The sequence below is a fragment of the Pantherophis guttatus genome, chromosome 3 (assembly GCF_059756535.1).
Source record: "Pantherophis guttatus breed Tessera chromosome 3, ASM5975653v1, whole genome shotgun sequence".
In the NCBI taxonomy this organism is placed as follows: Eukaryota; Metazoa; Chordata; class Lepidosauria; order Squamata; family Colubridae; genus Pantherophis; species Pantherophis guttatus.
The window spans coordinates 94,137,829-94,163,423 of NC_142065.1; the positions used below are offsets into that span (position 1 = coordinate 94,137,829).

At 38.3% G+C, this 25,595-nt stretch overlaps 1 protein-coding gene and 1 pseudogene across 2 annotated transcripts in view; one reads left to right on the forward strand and one right to left on the reverse strand.

Moving 5' to 3' along the window:
* Window positions 1–293: 293 nt before the first annotated feature.
* On the reverse strand, window positions 294–1,234 carry LOC148114682 (uncharacterized; annotated as a pseudogene).
* Window positions 1,235–9,865: 8,631 nt separating this feature from the next.
* Window positions 9,866–25,595, forward strand: part of LOC148114683 (complement factor H-related protein 5-like) — an 88,592-nt gene continuing 72,862 nt past the window's right edge. The window contains exons 1-6 of one of the 2 annotated variants that reach the window (XM_087890062.1): window positions 9,866–10,051; window positions 13,049–13,222; window positions 15,843–16,031; window positions 18,347–18,529; window positions 18,798–19,004; window positions 23,408–23,587. In XM_087890062.1, the coding sequence (XP_087746188.1) occupies window positions 9,988–10,051; window positions 13,049–13,222; window positions 15,843–16,031; window positions 18,347–18,529; window positions 18,798–19,004; window positions 23,408–23,587 (997 nt within the window). In that variant the 5' untranslated portion in view covers window positions 9,866–9,987. The remainder of the gene's footprint in view (window positions 10,052–13,048; window positions 13,223–15,842; window positions 16,032–18,346; window positions 18,530–18,797; window positions 19,005–23,407; window positions 23,588–25,595) is intronic. The other variant, XM_087890063.1, reaches the window with a different exon arrangement.

The following is a 25,595-nucleotide window of genomic DNA, read 5'->3' on the forward strand; positions in this document are numbered from 1 at the left end:
ACTTCTTTGTCTGTTTCACCACAGCCAACTATAAGAATATCATTAGCTATTGGCTCAATTCCATCGAGCCCAGTCAGTAATTCATGCTGCTTTTGTTGATATACTTCTGGTGCTACCGAAACTCCAAAGGGTAATTTAAGCCATCTCTTTCTACCCCATGGGGTCCAGAACGTAGTCATGTAGCTACTTATTTCATCTAGCTTACACTGTAAAAAGGCGTCTCTAGCATCAACCAGCGTAAAAACCTGTGCTTTGGGTAGCTTGTGCAAAACGTCATCAAGCGTTGGCATTAATTAATGTGACCGCTTCAGGGCCATATTCAGAAATTTAAGGTCAATGCAAATTCTAATCTTCTCTGACCTTCTAATAACAACCATGTTGCTTATCCAAACAGTGGGCTCAGTTACTGATGTAATATGTCCTTCTGCCTCGTACTTATCCAGTTGTGCTCTAACCTGCTGCTTAATAGCTATAGGCACATTGTGTGGTGAACTTTGTACTGGGGAAATAGCAGGGTCAAGTTCAAAATGAACCTCTCCTGGAACAGATACTATGGGGCCCTCAAACACTTCCTGGTATACTTGGAGGATTTGCTGTTTTGTCAATGGCCCCACCAAAGATTTAGGGGAGTAACTTACAACATTGTGTAACTCAGTCGGAATGGTAAACTGCATCAACCCCAATGCTCACATGTTGATCCTGACAATAATGGTTTCTGATCAGTTTCCACAATCTCAAATTCAAGTTTATAAAGATCCCCACGTATGCTGCATTCTGTTTGAAATACGCCCAGTGAGTTCACTAATTCTCGTGAATATAACTTCAATTTAGTACTGCTAGGCTGAAGAAGTATCTTGGATGCCAATTTCATTTTGTCCTTCAAACTCATAACATCACAGGTTGCACCTGAGTCCAGCTGGCAGGGTTGAATTATGTTGTTAAACCTGAGATTCACAAACCATTTTTTGCCCTTGGAGTGTATTGTACTGATACATTCTTTCCTATAAACCGCATCAGTGATAAACAAAGATGCCTCCTCCTGTGATGCATTCTCCAAGTCTAACGTTTGCTCAATTGTATGCAGCTTCCTTATTTCTCTTTCCCATGCCTGACACACTTCTGCAAAGTGGTTAAGCCTCCCAGACACTCTGCAGATTTTCCCATATGCTGGGCACTGCTCCCTCTCTCTTGTATGTGCATACTGCCGCAATATTTGCATGCTACTTAATTGTTCACAGATGAATTATAAAACTGCCTTTTATTCTGATATTTGTATTGATAAGTCATCATACTTGGCTGTTGTTTAGAGACTGTATTAACACAGTCCTTACCTCGCTCTAGAACTCTCAGCCATTTGTCATTAAATTCTATAGTCCGACACATCTCAATTGCTACTTGTAGGCTTAAATTATGCTCCCTCAAGAGGCAGTGGCATTTTCTTTCACTAGTAGCGCCCAAAATTATTTTGTCCTGAATGAGCTCATCCCTTAAGGGACCATAGTCACAACTGGCTGCTTTTTTCTTTAAGCGTGTGACAAAATTATCTACAGTTTCACCTTCTTCTTGCTTGCAGCTGCCAAATATGTATCTTTCAAAAATAACATTTTTGAGAGGTCTGAAATAAGTCTCTAAAGCGTCTAGAATAACTTTGGTATCTCTTTCTTGCTCCAAAGAAAGGGTTAAATTGAGTTTGTAGATATGGAGACATTCACTGCCCATCAATCTCCTTAATGTGGCAGCTTGAACTGCTGCCGACTTCTCTTCCAAGCCTTTAGCTAAGGCATAATCTTCAAACTCTGCCCTGAACTCATTCCAATTGCTACCGCAGTCTCCACTCGCCCTCATAGGCTCAGGCAGAGGTATACTGTTAGCAGCTGCCATACTTCCACTGCTTAGCTTTTGGGAGTATGCTTCAAATGTATCCAAAAAACATGGATTCAGGCTTCTGACACCATGTTTCAAGTAGGTTTAATCATCAATAAAAGCACCCTAACAAGCCATCATTACAGGTATATATCTACATATGACAGGAACCGGAAATACCTCACAGACACAGCTGAAGGCAGCTCCTCGAGAGTCAGGAAATACATCTCAAATTAATCCTGCCAAGACTCAGACATAACCCTTCTAACATGAATGCCCATACATTTTTCTTTATTTCATTTGCATTGATATTGAAATATTCTCCTTTGAAATTGCATATATAACTTACTCACTTACTCATGTGACTACATGCATATTTTTAAATACCTGTCAGAAGCCACAGGACCAAAACAAAAAATAAAATTAACTGAATTAGTAATTACTGATAATAGAAATAGAAATAGCACTTAGACTTATATGCCGCTTCACAGTGCTTTACAGCCCTCTCTAAGTGGTTTACAGAGTCAAGATATTGCCCCCACAATCTGGGTCCACATTTTACTAATCTTGGAAGGATGGAAGCTGAGTCAACCTTGAGCCAGTGAGAATCAAACTGCGAAACTGCTGGCAGCCAGTATGTAATGATTCATTACATGTAAAATAAGGTATCCCATGAAATATTTTCAAGTTTAGAATAAATGGAAAATAGATTGAACAAGAAAACTCTCTGAAATGACCTGGACACAGTGGTGGGTTTCAAATTTTTTTTTACTACTGGTTCTGTGGGTATGGCTTGGTGAGTATGGCAGGAGAAGGATACTGTAAAATCTCCATTCTGGCCCCACTCCAGGGGAAGGATACTGTAAAATCTCCATTCCCTCCCGATTAGCTGGGACTCGGGAGGCAGAGAATAGATAGGGGTGGGGGCAGTCAGAGGTGGTATTTACCGGTTCTCCAAACTACTCAAAATTTCCGCTACCAGTTCTCCAGAACTGGTCAGAACCTGCTGAAACCCACCTCTGCCTGGAGAAGAAAAGCTATCCATCACTAAATGAAATTCTATTGACTTCAAGGGACAACCAAATCCAGTCTAAGAATTACTTGCTTTGTCCTGAAAACTTTAGGGTGCATACTGAATTTATTGCACTGAGAACAATGAAATGAATGAAAATAGCTCCCTGAAGTCCACTCATTTCAGCCTCAGGACAGAGGGATCTCCTGGTCTTCAGTCTTGGAATCTGCCAGGATTTAGGATCAGACTAGAAGAGATGAAATGATGGGTGATGTTTGTACCTCCCTGTCCCATGCCTCATTGTTTTTAAATATTACTCCCATTCCCATAGTAGTTTTCTCCCATTCCTGTATGGACAGGATTTCATTTGATCACAGGAATCTTATTGTATGATGAGACTTTCATTGAAACTGCAATTAATGCAAACACTATTAGTAAAATATCAATTTGTGTTGTGATATATATGTAAATATGAAATATTTCTGTAATGGACATTTTATTGGAACTTTTTCTTTGTTAGTTAATAAGGAAATGGGGGCTTTCTTGGTATTGCTGGACTACAGTTCCCAGTATTCATTTGTATCCCAGCTTTCCTCAAGTGTATCCCCTGTGAGGATGAATTAAAATTTGGTAACATCTAATTCCCCTCTCCTGTTTTTAAAATGTTGGTGCTTCAGGTTCATTCTAAATGCCAGAGTTTATATTCCAAAATATCAAGAATGCCTAATAAATTATTAAACTTTATTAGATGTCATTGTGTCAGAAGTCATCTTAAAAAAAAATAGAAATTGCTCAGTGATAAAACGGTCTAAAGTTTTTGAGTCACTTGAGTAGTTTTAGCCATCTGGCTTAAAAAAAATGGCGATGCTGACATTTCAGAATCTTCTTGCCTATGTAGTTTGATATGTTAAAATTATTGCAGGTTGCTTTCTGCTGCAGATCGGATGAATCAGTTTTAAAAGGATTACGTAAAATGTACAGATGCAAATTTATTTCTTTTTTTTTAATATCAAGGTTTTTTTATTTATATATAAGTATTTTGAATACAGTGTATTGTCCGAGCATAACATTTTACAAAAAGGAAAGAAAAAAAAAGATAACACATTTTTTTTTTTTAATTTGATTTATATGCCGCCCTTCTCCGGAGACTCAGGGTGGCTTACAATGCGTTAAGCAATAGCCTTCATTCTTTTGTATATTTTATACAAAGTCAGCTTATTGCCCCCACAAACTGGGTCCTCATTTCACCTACCTTAGAAAGGATGGAAGGCTGAGTCAACCTTGAGCCTTGGAGAGATATACACATATACTTATAGCAATAATAATAATAATATAACAAAATAATTCTAACCATATTTATAATTATATTCGCTTATTTATGCTCCTATTATTCCTATTGTTCCTATATATTGGCATGTATATGATTATAAACAACATTCATATTTTATTTAACATAACAATACTCTTTCTTCATCTAATTTCTACCTCTTATCTCTAACCATTGATAAAACCTATTTCACGTTAAATAGTATTCTGTCTCCTTTATCTTTTATTTTCAAAGATAATAATTGAAAATGTTGCAAATTTACTTCTTTGCTCTTCACTTTTTATTTTACAGATCTAAGTAAATGAATAACAGGAGATATATAGCACCTTTGAGCCAGAAGATGAATGTCTGAAATCATATATTTTCTTTAATGTGACCACATGAAGCTGGATTGTATACAGAGTTATAAGCAGTGGATCCAAACCTAAAAGCCTATTTCATAAAAGACAAATTTTACCAACTGTAACTACTGGGAAAATGATAACATTTAAAAACCAGTTTATAGATCATGTTTAAGGCAGATAAAATATTATAATGCAACATTATGAATAACTTTTTAAAAATGCATCTGGAGTGAGGAATTTTCCCTGAATTTTAGTTGTAAACATTTGATTATTCTGAATTATCAATCAGCAACCCATCTTAAAGCAATAACAATAGATAATTGTAAATGATATTTTTAGTGTGTAGATGTGTTGAATTCTTAAAAATAAATAAATCCAAAAATGATTTTCTGTGGTCGACAGATAAACCCCATTATCGTTTTAAAGAGACAGAGACTAAAATAATCCTAGGACAGAGTTTTTATTTACTTTGCAAAGGGCCTTTCTCTCTGGAGTAGAGAAAGACGGAAATAAAACAATTTACACAAGTTTTTATAGTCTTCAGGAACATCAGAATACACGTCAATAAAGTACCTTGGGAATCAGTTTCAGATCTTACATAACATCTTATATAACATATGTAGTACATAATTCCAGGGTACTTACAGGACCGCCTTCTGCCACCAATAGCCTCCCACCGGCCAGTTCGCTCCCACAGAGAGGGCCTCCTCAGGGTGCCGTCGGCTAGACAATGCCGGCTGGCGACCCCCAGGAGGAGAGCCTTCTCTGTGGTGGCACCTACCCTTTGGAACAATCTACCCCCAGAGATACGAGTGATCTCCGACCTCCGGACCTTTCGTCGGGCCCTAAAAACTCATCTCTTTCAGTTAGCTGGTCTCTCTTGATTTTATGATTTTATGGTTGGTTTTAAATTTTGATATGGACTTTAAATTGATAAATTTTAAACTATGGGCCAAATTTAATTATTTTAAATCTATTTTTAATCGTATTTATGTATAAATGTTTTTATTTTGGCTGTTCACCGCCCTGAGTCCGAAAGGAGAAGGGCGGTATAGAAATTCGAATAATAAATAAATAAATAAATAAATAAATAAATAAATAAATAAATAAATAATTCCACCCTGGAAATTCCCCAATTCTCAACAGAAATACCCCTCAAAAACATCAATTGCGTACTTCCTTTAATTAATGAGGGCAAGTTAACCCAAGAACATATTTCCTGCAAGATAAACATCCTCTAAAAAACACAGGAATTACACACTTCCTTTCTCATGTTCTTAAATGTCAGCTAAATTATATAATCAGGTTATACAAGGTAAAACAAAGCCTTAACATGATTTTAAAATGGCGTAACTCAGGTTATGCTTTTACAGGAATAATTCTTATTTTTCTCACATTTTCCATTGCCAAACAGTTTGTAATATATTTTGTAAAGAAACATAGTACAGTAAACACTTCAACTCACTATCCAATCAAAGACCCACAAACAGTTGCTTGTGCTGTTGTTGCTCTGAAGTTAGCATAATCAAACTTGATGTTCATAATCAGAAGGAGGTTCAGCCAAACAGATTTATGCCTATTAACATCTAAGATGGGAAACAAGGCTTTATTTTTCTTTTCTTTTTTTCCCTTTCTTTTTCTTTTTGACAGTTGTTATTGTTAGTTGAGAAGTCGTGTCTGACCCATCGCGACCCCAAGGGTAACATTCGTTCGTCCTGGCCTTCATGTCCTCTACCATCCTCTGAAGTCCATTTAAGCTCACGCTTACTGCTTCAGTGCCTCCATCCAGCCATCTCATTCTCTGTTGTCCCCTTCTTCTTTTGCCCTCAATCTTTCCCAGCATTAGGCTCTTCTCTAGTGAGTCCTTCCTTCCCATTAGGTGGCCAAAATATTTGAGTTTCATCTTCAGGATCTGGCCTTCTAAAGAGCAGTCAGGGTTGATCTCCTTTAGGACTGAGTGGCTTAGTGCTTTTCCCTACTTTCTTCAATTTAAGCCTACATTTTGCAACAATCAACTCCTGGTGTTGTTTTTACTGACTGTATAGAGCTTCTCCATCTTTGACTGCAGAGCATATAGTCAATCTGATTTCTGTGTTGACCGTCTGGTGATGTCCATGTGTAGAGTCATCTCTTGGGTTGTTGGAAAAGAGTGTTTGTTTTGACCATGGTTTTTTGGTGATAATTCTATAAAGTGCTGTAGGGCTTCATAGAACTGGTCAATTTCATCCTCTTCAGTACCAGTGGTTGGGGCATAGACTTGGACTACTGTGATATTGAATAGTTTGCCTTGGATTCGAACTGAGATCATTCTGTCATTTTGGGGATTGTATCCCAGTATTGCTTTTCCTATTCTTTTATTGAACATGAAGGCTACTCCATTTCTTCTGAGGGTTTCTTGCCCGCAGTAGTATACCTGATGGTCATCTGAATTAAATTCACCCATTCCTGTCCATTTTAGTTTGCTGATCCCTAAAATGTCAATATTCAGTCTTGTTATCTCTTGTTTGACCACGTCTAGTTTGCCTTGATTCATGGATCTTACATTCCAGGATCCTATGGAGAAAAAATATTTGCAGCATCAGACTTTCCTTTTACCACCAGATGCATCCACAGCTGAATTCCTTTTGGCTTTTGCCCAGTTGCTTCATTCTTTCTGGCGCTACTAGTACTAGTCCTCTGCTCCTCCCCAGTAGCATATTGGACACCTTCTGACCTAAGGGGATCATCCTCCGGCATCATATCTTCTTTCTTTTTGGTACTGTCCATTGGGTTTTCATGGCAAAGATACTGGAGTGGATTGCCATTTCCTTCTCCAGTGGATCACATTTTGTCAGAGGTCTCTGCTATGACCTGTCCATCTTGGGTGGCCCTGCAGGGCATAGCTTATAGTTTCATTGAGTTACACTAGCCCCTTCGCCACGACAAGGCAGTAATCCATGAAGGGGAGGAGGGAAATAAGGGACATTTTTTTAAAAAAAAATGTTCTGTTTTCTAGATTGTGTGAGGAAAGCTAATCAATGGCCAGTAAACAGGTTTCTCTTAGCAGAATGCATTGAATGGGTTTCTCACATCTTCATTTATATATATATGCAACATACAGCAGAATTGTATTCTTAAATTGTGAATAGAAAATGTTTATATGAATAGTAATATTAATTGTTTTTCAGGTTTTTGAAAAATATTTTAGAGGCAATGGGATTATTTCTTTTACATTATATTAATAGGATTTTGAATGTACTTTTAATATAACCAAGCAAAAAAAGAAATCAGATAGCAGAATTACGAGCCTATTGTAATATACTGTCTTGACACTCTCAATACAGATGTTTATTAGGCTTAAACAGACAGCCTACTCAAAACCGAAAATGTATATTGAAAAAAGAAAGAAATGGCAGTTCTCCTGTGTTGACAAGTAACAGCTGTATTTGCAGTCTGCTTTTTATTGTAATCATTAAACAACACACCATTTTTATTAAACTTTATACATTAAAGATACAAAGTTAAAAAAAAGAGAAAGGAATGGCAGAAAAGAATGAAAAAAGAACCAGAAACAGAAAAAAATACTGTGTTTCCCTGAAAATAAGACCCTGTCTTATATTTTTTGAACCCCAAAATAAGCGCTTGGCCTTATTTTTGGGGAGGTCTTATTATTATTTTGTGTTGCATGGAGCAAGATGCGGTTCCTCTTGCTGTCTTACCTGATTTCCAACTCTGCATTTAAATATTTTCAGGGAGGGCTTATTTTTGGGAGGAGGCTTATTTTAGCACATGCACTCAAAAGCCCAATTGGGGTTATTATTAGGGAATGTCTTATTTTCAGGGAAACAGAGTATATTAAGAATATCATAAAGAAAAAAGACAGTATATAAAGATGTAACAGAATAACAGAATTGGAAGGGAACATGGATGTCTCCTGGTATAACCCTATGCTCAAGAAGAAGCATCGGAAAAAAATCATCAACAAATACTAAGAAAAAACACACATTCTATTTACACCTTCTAAGAAAATAAAATGGTGATAAGAAATTAATCATCTGGTTCAGGTTTTCCTGACCAAAAAAAGGGCCAAGGAGAGATCCTAGCTGTTTTTCTAAAGGTCTTTAAGGTGTGGACCAATGTTAATATTAAAAATGCCTTGTAAACCTTCTTAAAGTTTATTGTATGTTATTGTGTCAATAATTATTTATTAAAAAGGAAGAATTGCTCAGTGATAGTATGGTCTACAATTTTTGTGTCACTTGAATAATTTTAGCCATTTACTAGAAGTAGCATGCTATAGAACCCATCAGTCAAGGAACTTCAACTAAGAGGTTCTAGGAAAAGAGCCTTCTTTGCCATGGTTACAATCTTGCTGCTGGAGATGATATATGACCCCACCCCCTAGGCCTTCTGGATTGACCTCAAAACTTGTCTCACACAATTGGCTTGGGACCATGATGGGCAGTGGTGGGTTGCCCCTACTTTGCACCGGTTTTATAGAACTGGTAGTAAAACCGGCGGGAGGCTCTGCCCACCGACCCAACATCATCAAAATGCATCTGCACATGCGCAGAAGGGCACATGGCCCCACTGTGAACTGGTAGTAAAGGTAAGTAGAACCCACCCCTGATGATGGGGGTGCTTTACACTATTGTGTGAGCTTTTGTGTGAGGGGAGCTATAGTGATTTAATTCCCTTTTTCAGGAGGGAAGGGAACTTGGTAAAAACCAAGTTTTTATAGCTCTTATACACAGGTATAAAAATGAGGTAAGAAGAAAAAGGTAGATCTTGTATCTTTCTGATAAGGAGGCAATATCTTTCTTATTTTCTCTGTTCTTATATCCACTGGGAGTTGATATCATTTTGACTTCCTAGATATTTGTAAAAGTTAAATCCAACCCTAGCTCTCCAGAATCGGAGGGGGGAGGGGAAACAAACAGGTATCAAAGGGTACAGTCTCCCATGGGATTGCCAATGATTAACTGTATTTGACTGAAGATTGTAAAACTACAGTTTTTTTTAAAAAAAGAAAGATATTGGATATCTACAACGTGTGGTTCCTATACATCATAAATGCAAAATAGATCTGTCAGATTCATAAATGTCATGTATAATAATTTTGCTGATAGCTGCTGCTGCTGAAGACGTTGGACAGATTCTTGAATGCAAGTGGTGTTTTTTTTTCCCTTCGTAAGAATTGAAAGCACTGCCTGAAAAGCCAAAGTATTGTTTTATTTGTTTATGGTAATCATTGCAACACAAAGTTCAAAAATTTCTCATGGAATCCTCTCTTAGCTCTTGGCAAGATCATATTCTTATTCCCGTAATACTGTCTTCTCCCAGAATCCTTGACAACAAACAAATATAAAATGAGGAAGGGATGGTAGTAGTTGGGAGAAATCCACTGAGATTGCCAAATTGCCGAACTGAGGTTTGGTAGTTCAGACATTGCCTGAACAGCTATGAAGAGCTGGCTACTCTTGGTTGCTGCTGTTCTTCTCTGGCCAGGCGGCTCTTCTCAAAATGGTAAGTTAAGAAGAAAAGAAATCAAGGGGTTACTAAGGAAAGCAGCTTCTGCTGCGTTCATCAAAGAAGCAATTTCTTTTAGCAAAAGCAAAGAGTTCCATTTTCCACCTGTGGCTTTCTGGAAATTTGTAATGGCAGATTCTTTAAGGATATCATAGACTTACAGTATAATTCCAATCCCCTTCTTAAATGCAAGATTTTTGAGCAACTGATTTGTGTATAGCAAAATACCTTGCATCAGTATTGTAAATTCACACCTGTTGTGAGGGACTTTGCTTCAGTTAATAAAAAAGAGGATAGGATGATAACCAAATGATAACTATGTCTAATAATGCTACTTTATGTTTAATGGTTTATTTTGCTTATAAACAAAAAAGATCCTCAAAAGTTGAAATGAACAGATGTAAAAATGAAATATTTATTTATTTTATTTATTTATAAAATTTGTAAAATTGTATATATTTATATTATATAAATATAATTTATATATCTACCATATTTCTACCATAATTTAACTAAGTACATGCTGTCAGTACGAATCTACATTTCCCCCCCAATTTTTCTCTCGTCTTCCTTCTAGATGAGGTGATTTTATGAGAGCCTCCATTATGCCTCGGGCTGCCCCTATAGTACATGATACATGCATAAAAACATTGATCATCTAGGAACCATAACCTGTTCCAAGGAGACAAGTCAGAAGTTTGAAATTTTAGAGATGTATTTCAGTTGTGTTTGCATCAGGATACATACAAAAGTAATTAGTATATATCTTAATTCACAGTGATGATATGAAGAAAAAGAGGGAAATATTCACATCTCAAGACATTGAAGCTAAGATTACATTTGCTTACATTCACACTAATTGAACCTTTGAGCAAATAATAATTAAATAAATAATTAATTATTTATCACTGTTTTTGGTTGCCTGACAGTTGCCTGGGCCGGGCTTTCTTCTTTTCCCTTTTTTAATCAATTGATTTATGTTTCTTATGTAGGGGGAAAAGTAAGAAAAGTATTGACCCTGTAAACGTAGATCGCAGAAGGTGTTCCTTTCCCAATAATTGTAAAATTAATAAACCATTTGTACAATAGGTAATGATTGCCATCTCGTATCAAGCTGTTACTTTCAAATTCGATAGCTGAAGGGTTAGAGATATTCTACAATTATTTTCTTCCCTGCTTCTGCCCACCATTGCTGTTTTGAATGAATATTTGTGCTCTCTACACTGTATAAACTCTCTCCCTCCCTCTCCCTCCCCCCTCTCTGCCCCTCAATATCTCACAATTGTATTCTACTATGCTCTATCTCTAAAAAAGATAAGGAAAGGGAAGGGAAGAACAAGGTGAGAGAATTATAGCCTATAGAATAAATTCTCAGCTGGCACCATTTAAACTTGATAAAAAGAAAGAAACTATAGGTAATAGACATTGAAAAATTAATAATAAGAAATGGATTTATTTCTCTGGGGAAAGAACTGTTGCCAGCTTTAACATTTTTGAGTCAGATATTGCTGAGGAAGTATATAGGGAAAGATGAGAGGGTGATTACAATTAACAAAAATTTATTGTTGAAAATCTAATATGTACAATATCAGAAAGATTCCTTCAGGACCACCCATGTTTAGCCACGGTAAGTACCGGCAAGGAGGAAATTCCAAAGAAAAACTTACAAAGAAGTTGCTTTGGGGGGGGGCAAGTTTGCTAGCCCTTCAACCTCTCTCTATCTCCCCATCCACAGAGTTGCTTAGGTTACGCTTCAGCAAGGGAAGGTTACATATTACAGGCAGTCCTTGAGTTATATCTTAATGGAGACTTTCCATCACAGTTATGCAACATGTTATGATCATAAAGTGGATCAGTCATGAGAGTGACTAGATTTTATAAATATTTTTGTGGTGGCCATTAAATGAATTATCACAGTCATTAAGTGAATATGTATTTCTTAAGTATACCAGTGGTTCGCCATTGGTGTGGTTTTGCAGTAAACCAGAAGTAAATGCTTTTTACTTACTTAGGTTTTCAGCAAAACTGTCATAAAACAGGGTCATGTGTATACGGGATGCTTCAATTGGCTGTAAATACAACCCAGTTGCCCAGCACCAATTTAATTTAATTTAATTTAATTTAATTTAATTTAATTTAATTTAATTTAATTTAATTTAATTTAATTTAATTTAATTTAATTTAATTTAATTTAATTTAATTTAATTTAATTTAATTTAATTTAATTTATTCCATTTCTATGCCGCCCAACTCCCAAGGGACTCTGGGTGGCTTACAGCAAAAATAATGCGAACAAGGAACATAGAAAAATTATTTAAAAACATTATAAAAACATTTTAAAAACATTAAAAGCCCATGCACACAATTCATGGCTGGATCTCGCAAGATTGCAACAGCGAGATCAACAGCTCCAGGCCTGCTGGAAAAGCCAGGTCTTCACCACTTTCCAGAAGGCCAATAGGGTGGGGGCAGTCCAGATCTCAGGAGGTAACTGATTCCAGAGAGCTGGGGCAGCGACAGAGAAGGACCTCCCCTGCGGGCCCGCCAGCCAGCACTATTTAGCTGACGGGACCCGAAGGAGACCAACTCTGTGGGATCTTATCAGTCACTGGGAGCTATGCGGTAGAAGGCGGTCTCGAAGATAGCCTGGCGCTGAGCCATGTACGGCTTTCAAAGTTAATAACCAACACCTTGAATTGAAACCAACACCAAAGTGCACTCATCTGACTGAAGCAGGGGGTGAGTGTTGACATTTTGAATCTGGATCATAAGCACTCCACAACTAAGTTCCTTGGCATTTCAAATGATCACTAAATTGAGGATTACTTATAGTTAAGTGTCCAGCAAGCATTGGTTTCTTAGTTAAGACAAAAGTGGGAAATAATTATCTAACTTGGGTTTGTTATCTCCAGTTCATGGGAAGTTCATGAGAGTAAATAGAAAAAGTGAGCTTGTCTAAGCAAATAAGATAATTTTATGTAAATATAATTTCAGCATGTGAAGAACCAGATGAGATTGACTTTGGGGAAATTGTGAGTGCTGAGAAAGCCAAGTATCTGGAAAATGACCGAGTGCAATACAGGTGCAACCCTAGCTATGTCTTGGAAGGACCTGAATGGATTCAATGTAAGGGACAAAAATGGACACCTCATCTACCAAAATGCTTGGGTAAGGCATCATGCTTTTTTTTTTTTTACTAGTGTAGACCTGGGAGAAAATGCTGAATTCATCCAGTAGGAGAAGAATTGTAGCTGCCAAATTCTTTGAGAATTGGATTGAATTTGCATCCAGGTTTTCCCTCTGAAGATACAAACTGTGCTGGTGTCATCTTCTTCCATTTGAAAGCTAAAAAAAAAATTAAACTGTTCCAAACTGTTGAATGAGCAAGCAAAATAGTGGATATAACTAAATGATATTCAATTGGAAGCTTATTCAAGGATGCTGAGTAACTGCGGGATACAGTTACATCTGGTAACAGACTCAGTGGTTAATAAAATAGGAAAGTGAATTCTTTTGCTATGGAATTCAGCCAGCTAGAATGCTGTAGAAGGAAAACTTTTCAGTCTAGTAATTACAATTTATTCAGAATATTTACTCAGTTTCCTCCATGATCGTTCCATCTCTATTAATAATACAAAACTAGATCCCATCATCCTTGTAGCTGGTACAGTTGGGTAAATCATCACATTCTTACATCCTTTGTGCAAAAACTGTCTAGGAAATAACAAAAGCTCAGACAATTCAGCACAGTTTGTCAAGAGGTTATTCAGAGGACAAAATACTTCACTGAAACATTTCTGGCCAGGACTCAGATTTCTTTTATCTGACTGGTGCCTTGGTAGTGACTTTTCCTCCAGTTCCCCAAAGTTATTTCTTATGCTTGTTATGAATATTAGGATGTCATTAATTCAACAAACCCCTTCATGAATTACTGCCATGTCATGGCAAAGCGGCTTGTAAAGCTCAAAAGCTATGAGCTAAGCCTTGTGGGGTCACCCAAGATGGACAGGTCATAGGAGAGTTCTGCCAAAATGTGGTCTACTTGAGAAGGAAATTGCCACCCACTCTGGTATCCTTGCCAATAAAACCACATGAACAGTATCAAAAGGCTAAACAATATGATGCTGGTAGTTGAGCTCTTCCGGTTGGATTGTGTCCAATATGCTACTGGGGAAGAGAGGAGGGCAATTGCAAGTGGTACAAGAAAGAATGAAGCAGCTGGGCCAAAGCTGAAATGACACTTAGCTGTGGATGTGTCTGGTGGTGAAAAGAAAGTCCAGTGCTGTAAGAACAATATTCCATAGGAATCTGGAGTGTAAGATCTGTGAATCAAAGTAACATGGATCTGGTTGAACATGAAATGGGAAGATTGAAAGCAACATCTTGGAAATCAGTGCAATTAAAGCGGATGAGAATCAGCAATTTTAATGGAAAAACAATACAGAGATATAATCTCAAAAATTACAGAACGATCTTGGTTAGAATTCAAGGCAAAGCATTCAACATCATAGTAATTCAAATCTATGCCCCAAACACTGACGCTATAGAGCAGGGTGTCAAACTGGATTTCTTTGAGGGCCAGATCAGCATTGTAGTTTTCTGCGGGCCAGCAAGGGGTGGGTGGGAAGTGGGGGAGATGGGATGGACTTCTCCTGCAGCACTTTGTTGGCCAAAATAGGTTGTGGGGGGTGCATGCCCCCCCAGCACATTTTTGGCTGGCAGAGTGCTGCTGGAGGCCAGGGAGGCCAAAAACAGGCTACACGGGGGGCTTGTGGGGCCTCCATGCAGTCCATTTTTAGCCAGCAGAGGCACTGCGGGCCAGTTCTTTGCTATTTCCAGGCCAGTCCCATGGGCCAGGTTTAAGCACCCCATCAGCTGGATCTGGCCCGCGGGCCTTAAGTTTGACACCCGTGCTATAAAGGCTGAAGATCTACCATACCTTATAGAACTAACACCAAAAAAAGATGTCATTTTCATCATAGTGGATTGGAATTCAAAAAATAGGAAATCAAGATAACCGAAATAATAGCAATAAGAAGTTTGCCCATGAAGTTACAAATGAAGCAGGGCAAAGACCCTGATGTTGAGAACGATTGAAGGCAAAAGGACAAGGGGACAGCAGAGGATGAGGTGGATAGATAGTGTCATTGATCAATGAACATGAATTTGGGCAAACTCCAGGAGACAATTAAGGATAGGGTGCTGGTTTGCTATGGTCTATGCGGTTGTGAAGAGTAAGACATGACTTAGCAACTAAACAATGACATCACAATTCAATAAGGGGCATTATAATATTTACTGGAGAGCTAAAAGAATGCTTTAAAAGTATTGTCTATCTAACCTGTAATGCTGGAAATGTTAAATGGGTAGAAGAACATTGACTGATAGGATATTGACTTGCCCCACTATTAATAACAATAATCTCATTAATGTGAGCAAAAAGACAAAACTAGAAATTGTCCCATTACAACTCGGTTAACTCAAGACATCTTTGCAGAACATTCTGAATTGCGCTGTCTATTCTTAACTTAAAACAAACAGAACAACATCCATTTGGCATGCTTCTACAAGCCAGTCCTCTAGCATAGGTCTAAAAACTATAGCAGAATCATAACTTGTTTATCATTAATACTGTGATCTAACTTGGTTTATTTGTATTTGGCCTAGAATTATCCATTGCGACTTGTAAATCTGTCTTATTTTCTTAGGGTGGAATAGAGGAGAAACCAATGGACAATTATCTCCCTTGAGAAGATCTATTTTCTTTTCTTTTCTGTTTTATTTTTAGCACCCTGCAGTATCACAAGGCAACAGCTAGCAACAAAAAACTTGTTTGTATTTGGGAGTCAAAGAAAAGCTCAACTTATTCAGAGTAATCATAGCCTGCAATTTCAATGTAATGAAGGATATGTCATTGTGGTTCCATCAGTCAGAAAGTGTGTTGACGGTTACATGGAGTTGCCTTTATGTATCTCTGGTAAGCATGCTGTCAGTATCATGGATTCTGTCAGTGATTTAATCTTCACTGAACTCTCTCACATCTTGGCTTAGAATTTTACTAGTGTAATCTAAATTTTAAAAAATTTGAAGCACATCAGATAGGAGAAAGATGTTCTGGCAATTCCCCAAACATATAAATTGTCTCTAAGGTTCAGTCTTAATTGAACTTCAGTTAAGAATTATGTTTCCTTGTAGTTGAAAATATGCATAATATTGGTAGGAATTTGTATCACAAATTGCAAAGGTTGTATCAAAATATGTTGATGTCATATTATTAAAAGAGAATTTAACTTGGAAAGTATTTGATGGTTAAATTAGCCTATAAATAGAAAGTATACTGTGCTATGCTCACAGAGCTAATGGATTATTTTTATGCTGATCAAGTTGAAGAGTTTAAAATTAAAATATTGGGTGCTTCATGAATTAAGAGGTAAATTGTTAGCATGTTGTTTAAAGCAAGTGAGACAGCAACATAAAGTTTAAAATATCTACATATGATGGTATGAGAATTACAAATGCAATAGAATATACAATAGAACAGATACAATTACAGATCCAACAGAATGAGCGATAATACAACACTGATATTACTATTCAGTTATTTAATCATATCTATGTGTAATAATTTAAATGAAAGACCTTTACAGTCTTTATTAGAACATGATTATGTGTCAGCCTTGCAAAGTAGATCATAGAGGATGTACCATCAGATGAGCTAATTCTACTGTTAAGGTAGGGTTACTTTAACAGAATCTTGCAATCCAAAAGTACATTCCTTCGTCCTGTGCCTTTTAGAGCCCATGAAACTGGGAGGGTCTCTTCTGAACCGCTTGCCCTGTCTATTCCTGGCATGGACTGAGTTGCCTTTTAAACTGATGGTTCCCTTGGTTGCATTTCTTCCCCTTTTCTCCCAAGGTCATTCCCACATACCATTACTTCATATATTTCTGTAGAGATCTTGGCAGTTATCTGAGTCAACATAAAGCAAAAAGTATTTTAACTTATAGCAAAACAAGAGAGAGAGAGAGAGAGAGAGAGAGAGAGAGAGAGAGAGAGAGGGAGGGAGGGAGAGGGAGGGAGAGAGAGATTGTTCTAATAGGTTGTACCTGATTTTATTTGAAAAGTTGGACAGAATGTATAATAATGTTAAACCAATTTCTTTATAATTATTATTTTAAGGAATGTCAACAGTTTCAGCTTCAATTTCCTGCCCCAAAATTTAACAGTGTCAATATAATCAATTTAATCATATTTTATTGTTAATCAAATTGAATTTGAAACATATCAGAAATTTTAAAATACCTTTAAAGTTGAAAATGCTGATATTTCTGATTTATGGGATGAAGACTTGAAATATTTGATAATGGAGTATCAATTTATTTAAGACTTTAAAACATGATAAGTGTTTGTGTTAAGTGTAACTTGAGTTTGAAATGAATTTATGAAAGGATTTTCTTCTGAGCTTAGTGGAACATCTGAAAGACTATTTCAGGACGATTTCTGATTGTAGCTGAAATAGATTTTCTTTGTTGCTGGTGTAAGAAAGGTAAGGGCACATCAATTAATTTGATTTGATCACGGCCAATTTTGGTTTTCTTTTGGAAGAATCTTGTAATAAATCGCCTGATCTGCTGGGAGTTTTTTAGTTTTTCTAAGGGTTTTAATTGGAGTATTTTAATTAACTAAAATTAATTTATTATTTTATTGTGCGATTATTTTATTTTTGTGAGCCGCCCGGAGTCCTTTGGGCTAAGGGAGGCATATAAATTTGATTAAATAAATAAATAAATAAATAAATAAATAAATAAATAAATAAATAGAAATACTGTATATGCAAATGTTTTCATGTTAAAGATGTGAATGCTATTTTACTATTTTGAATTACATTCTAAAATGAAGGCATCTAATACTTTCTTAGGAACTTGGGGTTATATCATGCGTAGCCAAGAAAGTTTGGAAAACTGCTATTACTTTAAATATCAAGAAGTGGATATGTATAACATCAATTTTTGGAAAGACCATTCTTTTCTGTAAAGAAAAATTGATATTGTAAAATTTTGTCATAGATTCCATAATAATGACAGATTTTGTTTAAGTATAATTTGGAATTATATAATACATATAAGGGGTGTGTGTGTATTATATAAATTACATACATACATACACACACATTACACACACACATATACACACACACATTTAAATTATTTAGATCAGTTTAACCTGTTAATTCTTAGAGAAGAAATTCTAAGTTTATTTATTTATTCATCTTCATGCTTTCATATTTGATAGAAAGAGGGCAAAATTGCAGTGGTCCACCAAGAACTGAGAACGGAGACATTACTACTTTATCTGAGAAGCAGTACAAATCTGGCTCTTCAGTAGAATTCAAATGCCAAAGTTATTATGCCATGGAAGGCCAAAAAATATCTTTTTGTGATGATGGGACCTGGACAAAAGTACCCATTTGCCTTGGTAAGCGGAAAAGAAAGTCTTCATCTAATTTTTATGAGCATTTCTAATAATTAAGAATAATGGCTTTCTCTCTTTCTCTCATATAAAGAAGATTTAATTGATGTTTCCTGCAGCAGCCCTCCTTTATATACGATTTCAATTCTGTTAACTTGGGTGAAGTAGCTACTAGATGAAAGCTAAATCTAGGTAAATCTTGCAATAAGATAATATGATGCATTTCGATCCCGACAGCCTTCTCAAATAGGATTTGCTTTCTTTTTCACCTCAGATCCCTGTGTGATCCCCAGGACTGAATTGGAAAGCCAGAAAATAGAAGTTAAAGATGGAATAGATGTGCCTGAAAATATAGTTGTTCAACGTGGTCTTTCTATTGAGCTGACCTGTAGAACAGGATATGTCCTGGAAGCAAATTCTTCCCAATCAGCTTTTGTAATTCAGTGTGATGGGACACCACCCGTGATTCCTAAATGCAAAGGTGACTCAAAAAGTTTAATTTTACAATTCTGCTATCACCAATCCAGGGCCAAAACACTTCGGTTTGAGTCTATTTATGATTAGAGCTAAAATAAGCTGCAATTATTTATGTGTTTTACTGGTAATTTTTATCCCATCTTGATGCATTCCCAGCTGGGCTACATTTTTCTATTCTGAAAAGGCCCATTGGAAATTATTGGGATGTAATTGAAATAGGACAATGTGAAAAATTTCAGATTGCTGAAGAGGAGTGGTGCAATGAAAGACACATCCATTGGTGGTTTAATGGCCAAGTTAGTGCAAAAACTGCACTCTTCAGATCCTCCCCCAAAGGTCTGTTGTATCATCAATGTAGGGGTAATCTGCACCAGTGGTGGGTTTCTACCGCTTCACCCCGGTTCCACCCACCCAGACGTCATCATGGATGCTCTGTGCATGCGCAGAAGCACCGCACGTGAGCGAAACAAGTTCACAGTTCTGAACCAGTAGCGAAGGTATGTGAAAACCACTACTTATCTGCATGTCAATATTTTTATATCATTAAAAGATACAGTAATTGCTTTTGCTGATGATAGACTCCATAGCTGAGCTATTGTTTCCATTTTTAAAGAATTTATAAACTACTAGCTGTACTTGGCCACGTGTTGCTGTGGCCCAGTTTGGTGCTTCTGCTGGGCTAAAAGAGTGAGGCTGAAGTTCCAAACTCTCCATGAACATTTGGTGGGCATGGCCCATTCGACGTCACTCACTTTCATCAGTCACATGACAGCCCCTGATGATTAGGGCAGAGAACCGGTTGCTAAAAAACAATGGGAACCACAAATTCCTCCCTCTCTGTCTCCCCCCCTTTATCTTTCTATGTCTCTCTCTCTCCCTGTCTGTATCTCTCTATGTGTGTCTCTCTCTCCCTCTCTCTGTATCTCTATGTCTCTCTCTCTCTCCCCTCTCTCTCTGTATCTCTCTCTGTCTCTTTCTCTGTCCCACCCTCTCTCTCTGTATCTCTGTATGTGTGTCTCTCTCTCTCCCCGTCTCTCTGTATTTCTCTATCTCTCTCTCTCTCCCTCTTTCTCTGTTTATCTCTGTCTCTGGCCCAGCCTCTTCTGTATCCCCCGCCATCACCCTTACCTTTTCAGGCCAGGCCTTCACAGCTCTCCGCACTAGAGCAGAATCTTGGGGGCCCCCTTCATCCTCCCTACACAGATGCTCTCTGAGGGCTCGATGGGGAGACACATAGCAGGGAAGGGAAGGGAAGGGAGGGAGGGAAGGGGTGCGGCAGGGGTTGGAGGCTGTTTTGGGGCTTCCGCCCGAAGGAAGAAAGTGGCAAAGCCAGGAGCCATGTACACTCCACTGGATTCCTGCTGCGCAGTTCTCCTCCCCCGCCTGCCAAGGGCAGGGGAATGATTAAATCCCCCCCTCTTCCAGGCAAAATGAAGGAGGGCCGGTCATTCTCCCTCCTGGCCATTTCCGCCCCCGAAGCCTCCCCGGAGCCCCTTTTCTGCCAGAGGCCGAAATTTTCATGTAGGCTCCATGAACTGCCAGAGCACCCACCTGGGAATCAAAGACAGCACTGGTCAAAAGTGACCCCGAGGCTCCACTTGCCTCCATCTCCCACTCACCGACCGGATTCGCATAGCGCCAGTTAGTGGCTGGTCTTTCTGACCTCGGGGCCTGTGGTAGCGTTGGGCCAGACATGATTCGAGCCAGGTGAGGGATGGAGGGTTCCTGCTTAGTGGACCCAGGCAGCCTGGTTGCCAGGTGTTCTTTGGAGGGAGCCCCGAGAGCGGCTGGCGAGAGGGATGGGCAGCAGCAGCGGGCGAGGCTAGTTTGCGGGGTGGCCGGGGGATGGGGAGGTCAGAGCCAGGCTCGGGCAGGTCCCGGCCAGCCCTAGAAGTGCCAGCTGTGAGGGCTTCCTGGTGGGGAGCCAGCTGCCTACCTGCCGAGCCTGGTGGCAGGATATGGCCCTCTGGCATCTCTGCCTTCCAAATGCGCAGTTTCTTGGAAGCAATATGGAGAGTCTAAATATAAGGAGCAGAAATCTGTTGAGCGTAATCAGGGCTGGGAGGCTGCCATATTGGTTTTATGTCCAGCAGATGGCGCTGTCTTTCAATGTTTTCCAAAGTTTTTCATGTTTTTACCTGTCAGAGGTGTGACATGTATATAATATAGGTATAGAAAAACATGCCCGTAGTCGAATGCAACATTGTGTCAAAATTTGAAAGCAATCAGAGAAGAACTTTAGGAGATGTGCGGTTATGTACAAACGGACATTTACATTTTTATTTATATAGATTACCATACCAAAATCTAAATATCAATACCAATAGAAATTCCAACTCCATTTCTAACAAGACTATAGGGAATTCTTTAATTAGTGGGGGGAAATATTGCTGTGCTTCTAATTTTAGCACTAGCAGATATGGGGATGTCTAGTGAAAGACAACTCACAATTTTAGTGGCCCAACCTCTCCCAGAACCAGTTATTCCACCACAGGCATTAGAAGAACTTCATGGAGATGTTTCTTTGTTTATTCATGCATGTTATTTCTGTACCATGTTGATTCTTATGGATTCTAGGCAGTTTACAGATATTAAAATAGCAATAAAATAATCAAAAATTTTAAATTTTAAAAATAGAGCCTTGGTAGTACAGTGGTCTAAAGCATCCTGTTATTAAGACCAGCGGCCTGCAATTACTGCAGGTTCGAATCTCGCCAGGCTCAAGGTTGACTCAGCCTTCCATCCTTTTTAAGATAGGTAAATTGAGGACCCAGTTGTGGGGGCAATAAGCTGACTTTGTATAAATGTACAAAAGGATGAAGGCTATTGCTTAGCACATTGCTTAGCCCTGAGTCTCCGGAGAAGGGCGGCATATAAATCAAATTTAAAAAAAAAATTCAATAACATAATGACTAAGAATAAATCATAAGAAAAATGCACACATGTAGACCTAAATCTCTGTGGTCCTACACTCACTACTAGCTTCAAGAAAACCAGGAGAGTGACTGCCATTCTCTACTTAGGGCAGCTGTTCCTAAGGAGGGGAGCTGCAAGGAGAAGATGTGATATCACTCCCTGACTAACTGAAAGTTGGGGACTCTTGCAATCCAGGTTAGACAAACCATGGTCATCTGGAAAACTCAATGTCATAGATGCCCCATACTCAAGCTATAAATAAGTAATCATGACCAGAGGGACATTGGTAGCCACTGCAACTTTTGCAGCAATGATGTAATGTAGCAGATCTAAGAGTATATATTGAGCATACAGATATTGAATTCTAGACCAGTTGATGTTTTGATGGTATCCCTGGGGCAATGCCAGGAGGAGCTAATTAATTGTTTAATTACATGCCAAGAAGGCGGTATCCACTCTCAGAAATCACATAGATTGATTTTCTCCAGGAAATCTGCCCCAATCTTCAAATCTTCTAGCAATGCATCCATTGCCACAGTAACTGAATTGTTGTTGGTGATACTCTACCTCAGAGTTATCATTATAGAATCTATAATATAGATTCTGCTTCTAATTCTGAACAGAATTTGAACATAAATGGGACTAGGAACAAGCCCTGCGGGCTCCATCACAGCCTTTGAAAGCCTGACCTCTTTCCTTTGTCGCCATGATCGACAACGTCAGGCAGAAGTGGAACCACTGCCATGTGTAGCTCTTAATTTTACAACCTTGCAGGTGGTTGAAAATGCTAGTGAAATTGACAACAGGACTGAATAGCAAGAAGAGGGGTATCAAATTGTAGTTTTATGTTTCAACTCAAAGCAAAGTAAAGAATAATTATAGGAACTGGCTGAATTTATTTATGATGTTCCAAATAAATAATAGCCAAGAACTACTAAAAGTAATAAAAGCTCCATTACAAAGAATTTGAAGGCCTGACCTCTTTTCCCTGTCACCATTAACTGAAACTGTAACCTCAGACAGGAGAGGAACTACTACAATGTGGAGCCCCTGATTTGTAACCTTGCAGGTGGCTAAAAATCCTACCAGGCTCAACAGTGGGACTAAAAAGTAAGAATGATGGTATCAAGTATGGGGGTATAGGGGTATCAAATTGTAGCTTTTTATTTCAATTGGAAACCAAAGTGAAGGAGGAGAATAATTACAACAACTTTCTGAATTTATTTATGATCTTTCAAATAAATACAAGGCTACTAAAAGCACTTTTAATCAAGATGACTATTTTCACAGTATATTTTAGAACCTAACTGGCAGTTTTAAATTAGTTGTGCCCATCAGTAAGTATGTCTATTGATTAATATGTTCTTGTGGTGCTATATAGATATTTAAAATAGTAATATTGTTTTCTGTGCTTATAGAAATCAATGCCTACAATCTGATATGAGTGCACGTTTTCCTTTTTTCATATAATATATGATTTATTTTCTCTAGAAATTACATGCAACTCTCCAAGAATATCTAATGGTACTTTCCGACCTCAAAGAACTATATATCATGATGGGGATCTAATTCGAATTCAGTGTGACAGTGGATTTACTTTTGATCCAGATAATGGAGAAAAGGTGGTTGAATGCACAAAGAATGGATGGTCACCTCCACCAAAATGTATCAGTAAGTAGAACTAGTGTACATTACTATGATTGTAGAATGGCATATATATTGAACTTTGTACAAGTGTACTTTTTAATACAATTTTATATGATTTTCTAGTTTTCTGCCAAAGGGACATATTTCATCCAGAGCATTTTAACAGTATTTACATATATATAATGTACTTTTCAGAGTATAAGATGCACCTTTTTACCCCCAAAAAGAGGGTGAAAATCTGGGTGTGTCTTATAGTCCGAATCAGAGGTGGGTTTCAGCAGGTTCTGACCAGAGAACAGTTCTGGAGAATTGGTCATAGCGAAAATTTTGAGTAGTTCAAAGAACCAGTGGTAAAAATTCTGACTGGCCCCGCCTCCATCTATTCTCTGCTTCCCAAATCCCAGCTGATCAGGAGGAAGTGGGGATTTTGTAGTAACCTTCCCCTGGATTGGGGGCGGAATGGAGATTTTACAGTATACTTCCCCTGCCATGCCTACCAAGCCATGCCCACCAAGCCATGCCATGCCAACCAAGCCATACCCATAGAACTGGTAGTAAAACATTTGAAACCCACCATCGGTCTGAATGTAGCTCTGCCCACCCACCTTCGGATATTTTTGGGCTCCGTGTGTCATATTTTTATGTGGTTCCAGGTGGCAGGGATCTGGGTCAGGGCACAGCCTGAGGAATGACCCTCTTTGGGATGGCTTGGGGAGGGGGTAGCTTCGGCAAACAAGATGGGCCCCATGGTTCGCAGCTGGTCCGCCCTCTGGCTGCCCAGTGGGCAGCTCAGGGCAAACAATGGCCATGATGACTTCACTCCCCAGCAATGTAAGGAGATGCTGAGCTCTCTCTGTGCCCGGGAGCCGAACTGAGCGGGAGCCCCTAAAGTGAAATGTCCCTCCTTTCCAGCCACCGCCACCCGTTGGCCCAATTCCCCAATGCAATTCACAGAGCTATGTTTCAGGCAGCGGCTGGTTCCCCTGCAATGTGCATCAGGGAACAGGGAATCATTTTTGGATTCGGGGACGGAATTGCAGCACTGCCACGTGAAAATGCTTTTCTCCCCAATGCACATTGCAGAGCTGTGCGCCCTCCTCCTCCTTCTCAGCAGACTCACTTCTCTTTCCTCCTGGCCAGACCCATTGCCTTAAACGCGATGCACTTTTTTTGCTTCTGCGTGCCCCATTTTTGGAATCAGGAAGGAAAGCATTTTTGGGTGGCAGACTCGTGATCCCCTTTCTGATTCCAAAAATGGGGCGTGGAATATCGTGGACCCTACAATCTGAGTCTAGGGCCTGGCAATTATAGTCCCAATCTTCTTCTTCTTCTTCTTCTTCTTCTTCTTCTTCTTCTTCTTCTTCTTCTTCTTCTTCTTCTTCTTCTTCTTCTTCTTCTTCTTCTTCTTCTTCTTCTTCTTCTTCTTCTTCTCCTTCTCCTTCTCCTTCTCCTTCTCCTTCTCCTTCTCCTTCTTCTCCTCCTCCTCCTCCTCCTCCTCCTCCTCAAAATGTTCAAAATCCATATATACAATATATTCTCTGGTTACAGTTCTTTACAGTAATATTCATCATAATCATAATAGTATTTTCTAATGGTAGTTTCATAATAACAGTTCTTTTTCCTCATAACATTGATACATACTAATTAGTAATACTAATCAAAATTAATAAATTACAGTAAACAACCATAATAGTGAGATTAATCTTTCTCTTGTAATCTTCAAGATTCTAACTCCAGTTTCTCTTATTTAACTATTATCTATCATAGTTTGTTTTACTTGTTCCTCTTCCATTCTAATAGTTAATAAATAATTATAAAAAAATTCAATCAGTTTATCCTCTGGTCCTGTTAAAATTTGATCCAACTCTGTTGGTTCTTTTAAAAAACCATACATTTTGGCATCTTTACGGTATCTAGATTGTATCTGTGGATGCGGCCACCATGCTAAATTTATCCCTTGGTTATTCAATTCCTATTTGTTTTTCAATTCCCCCTTCTCATTTAAAATATCTCTATACCTTACAATTTTTCC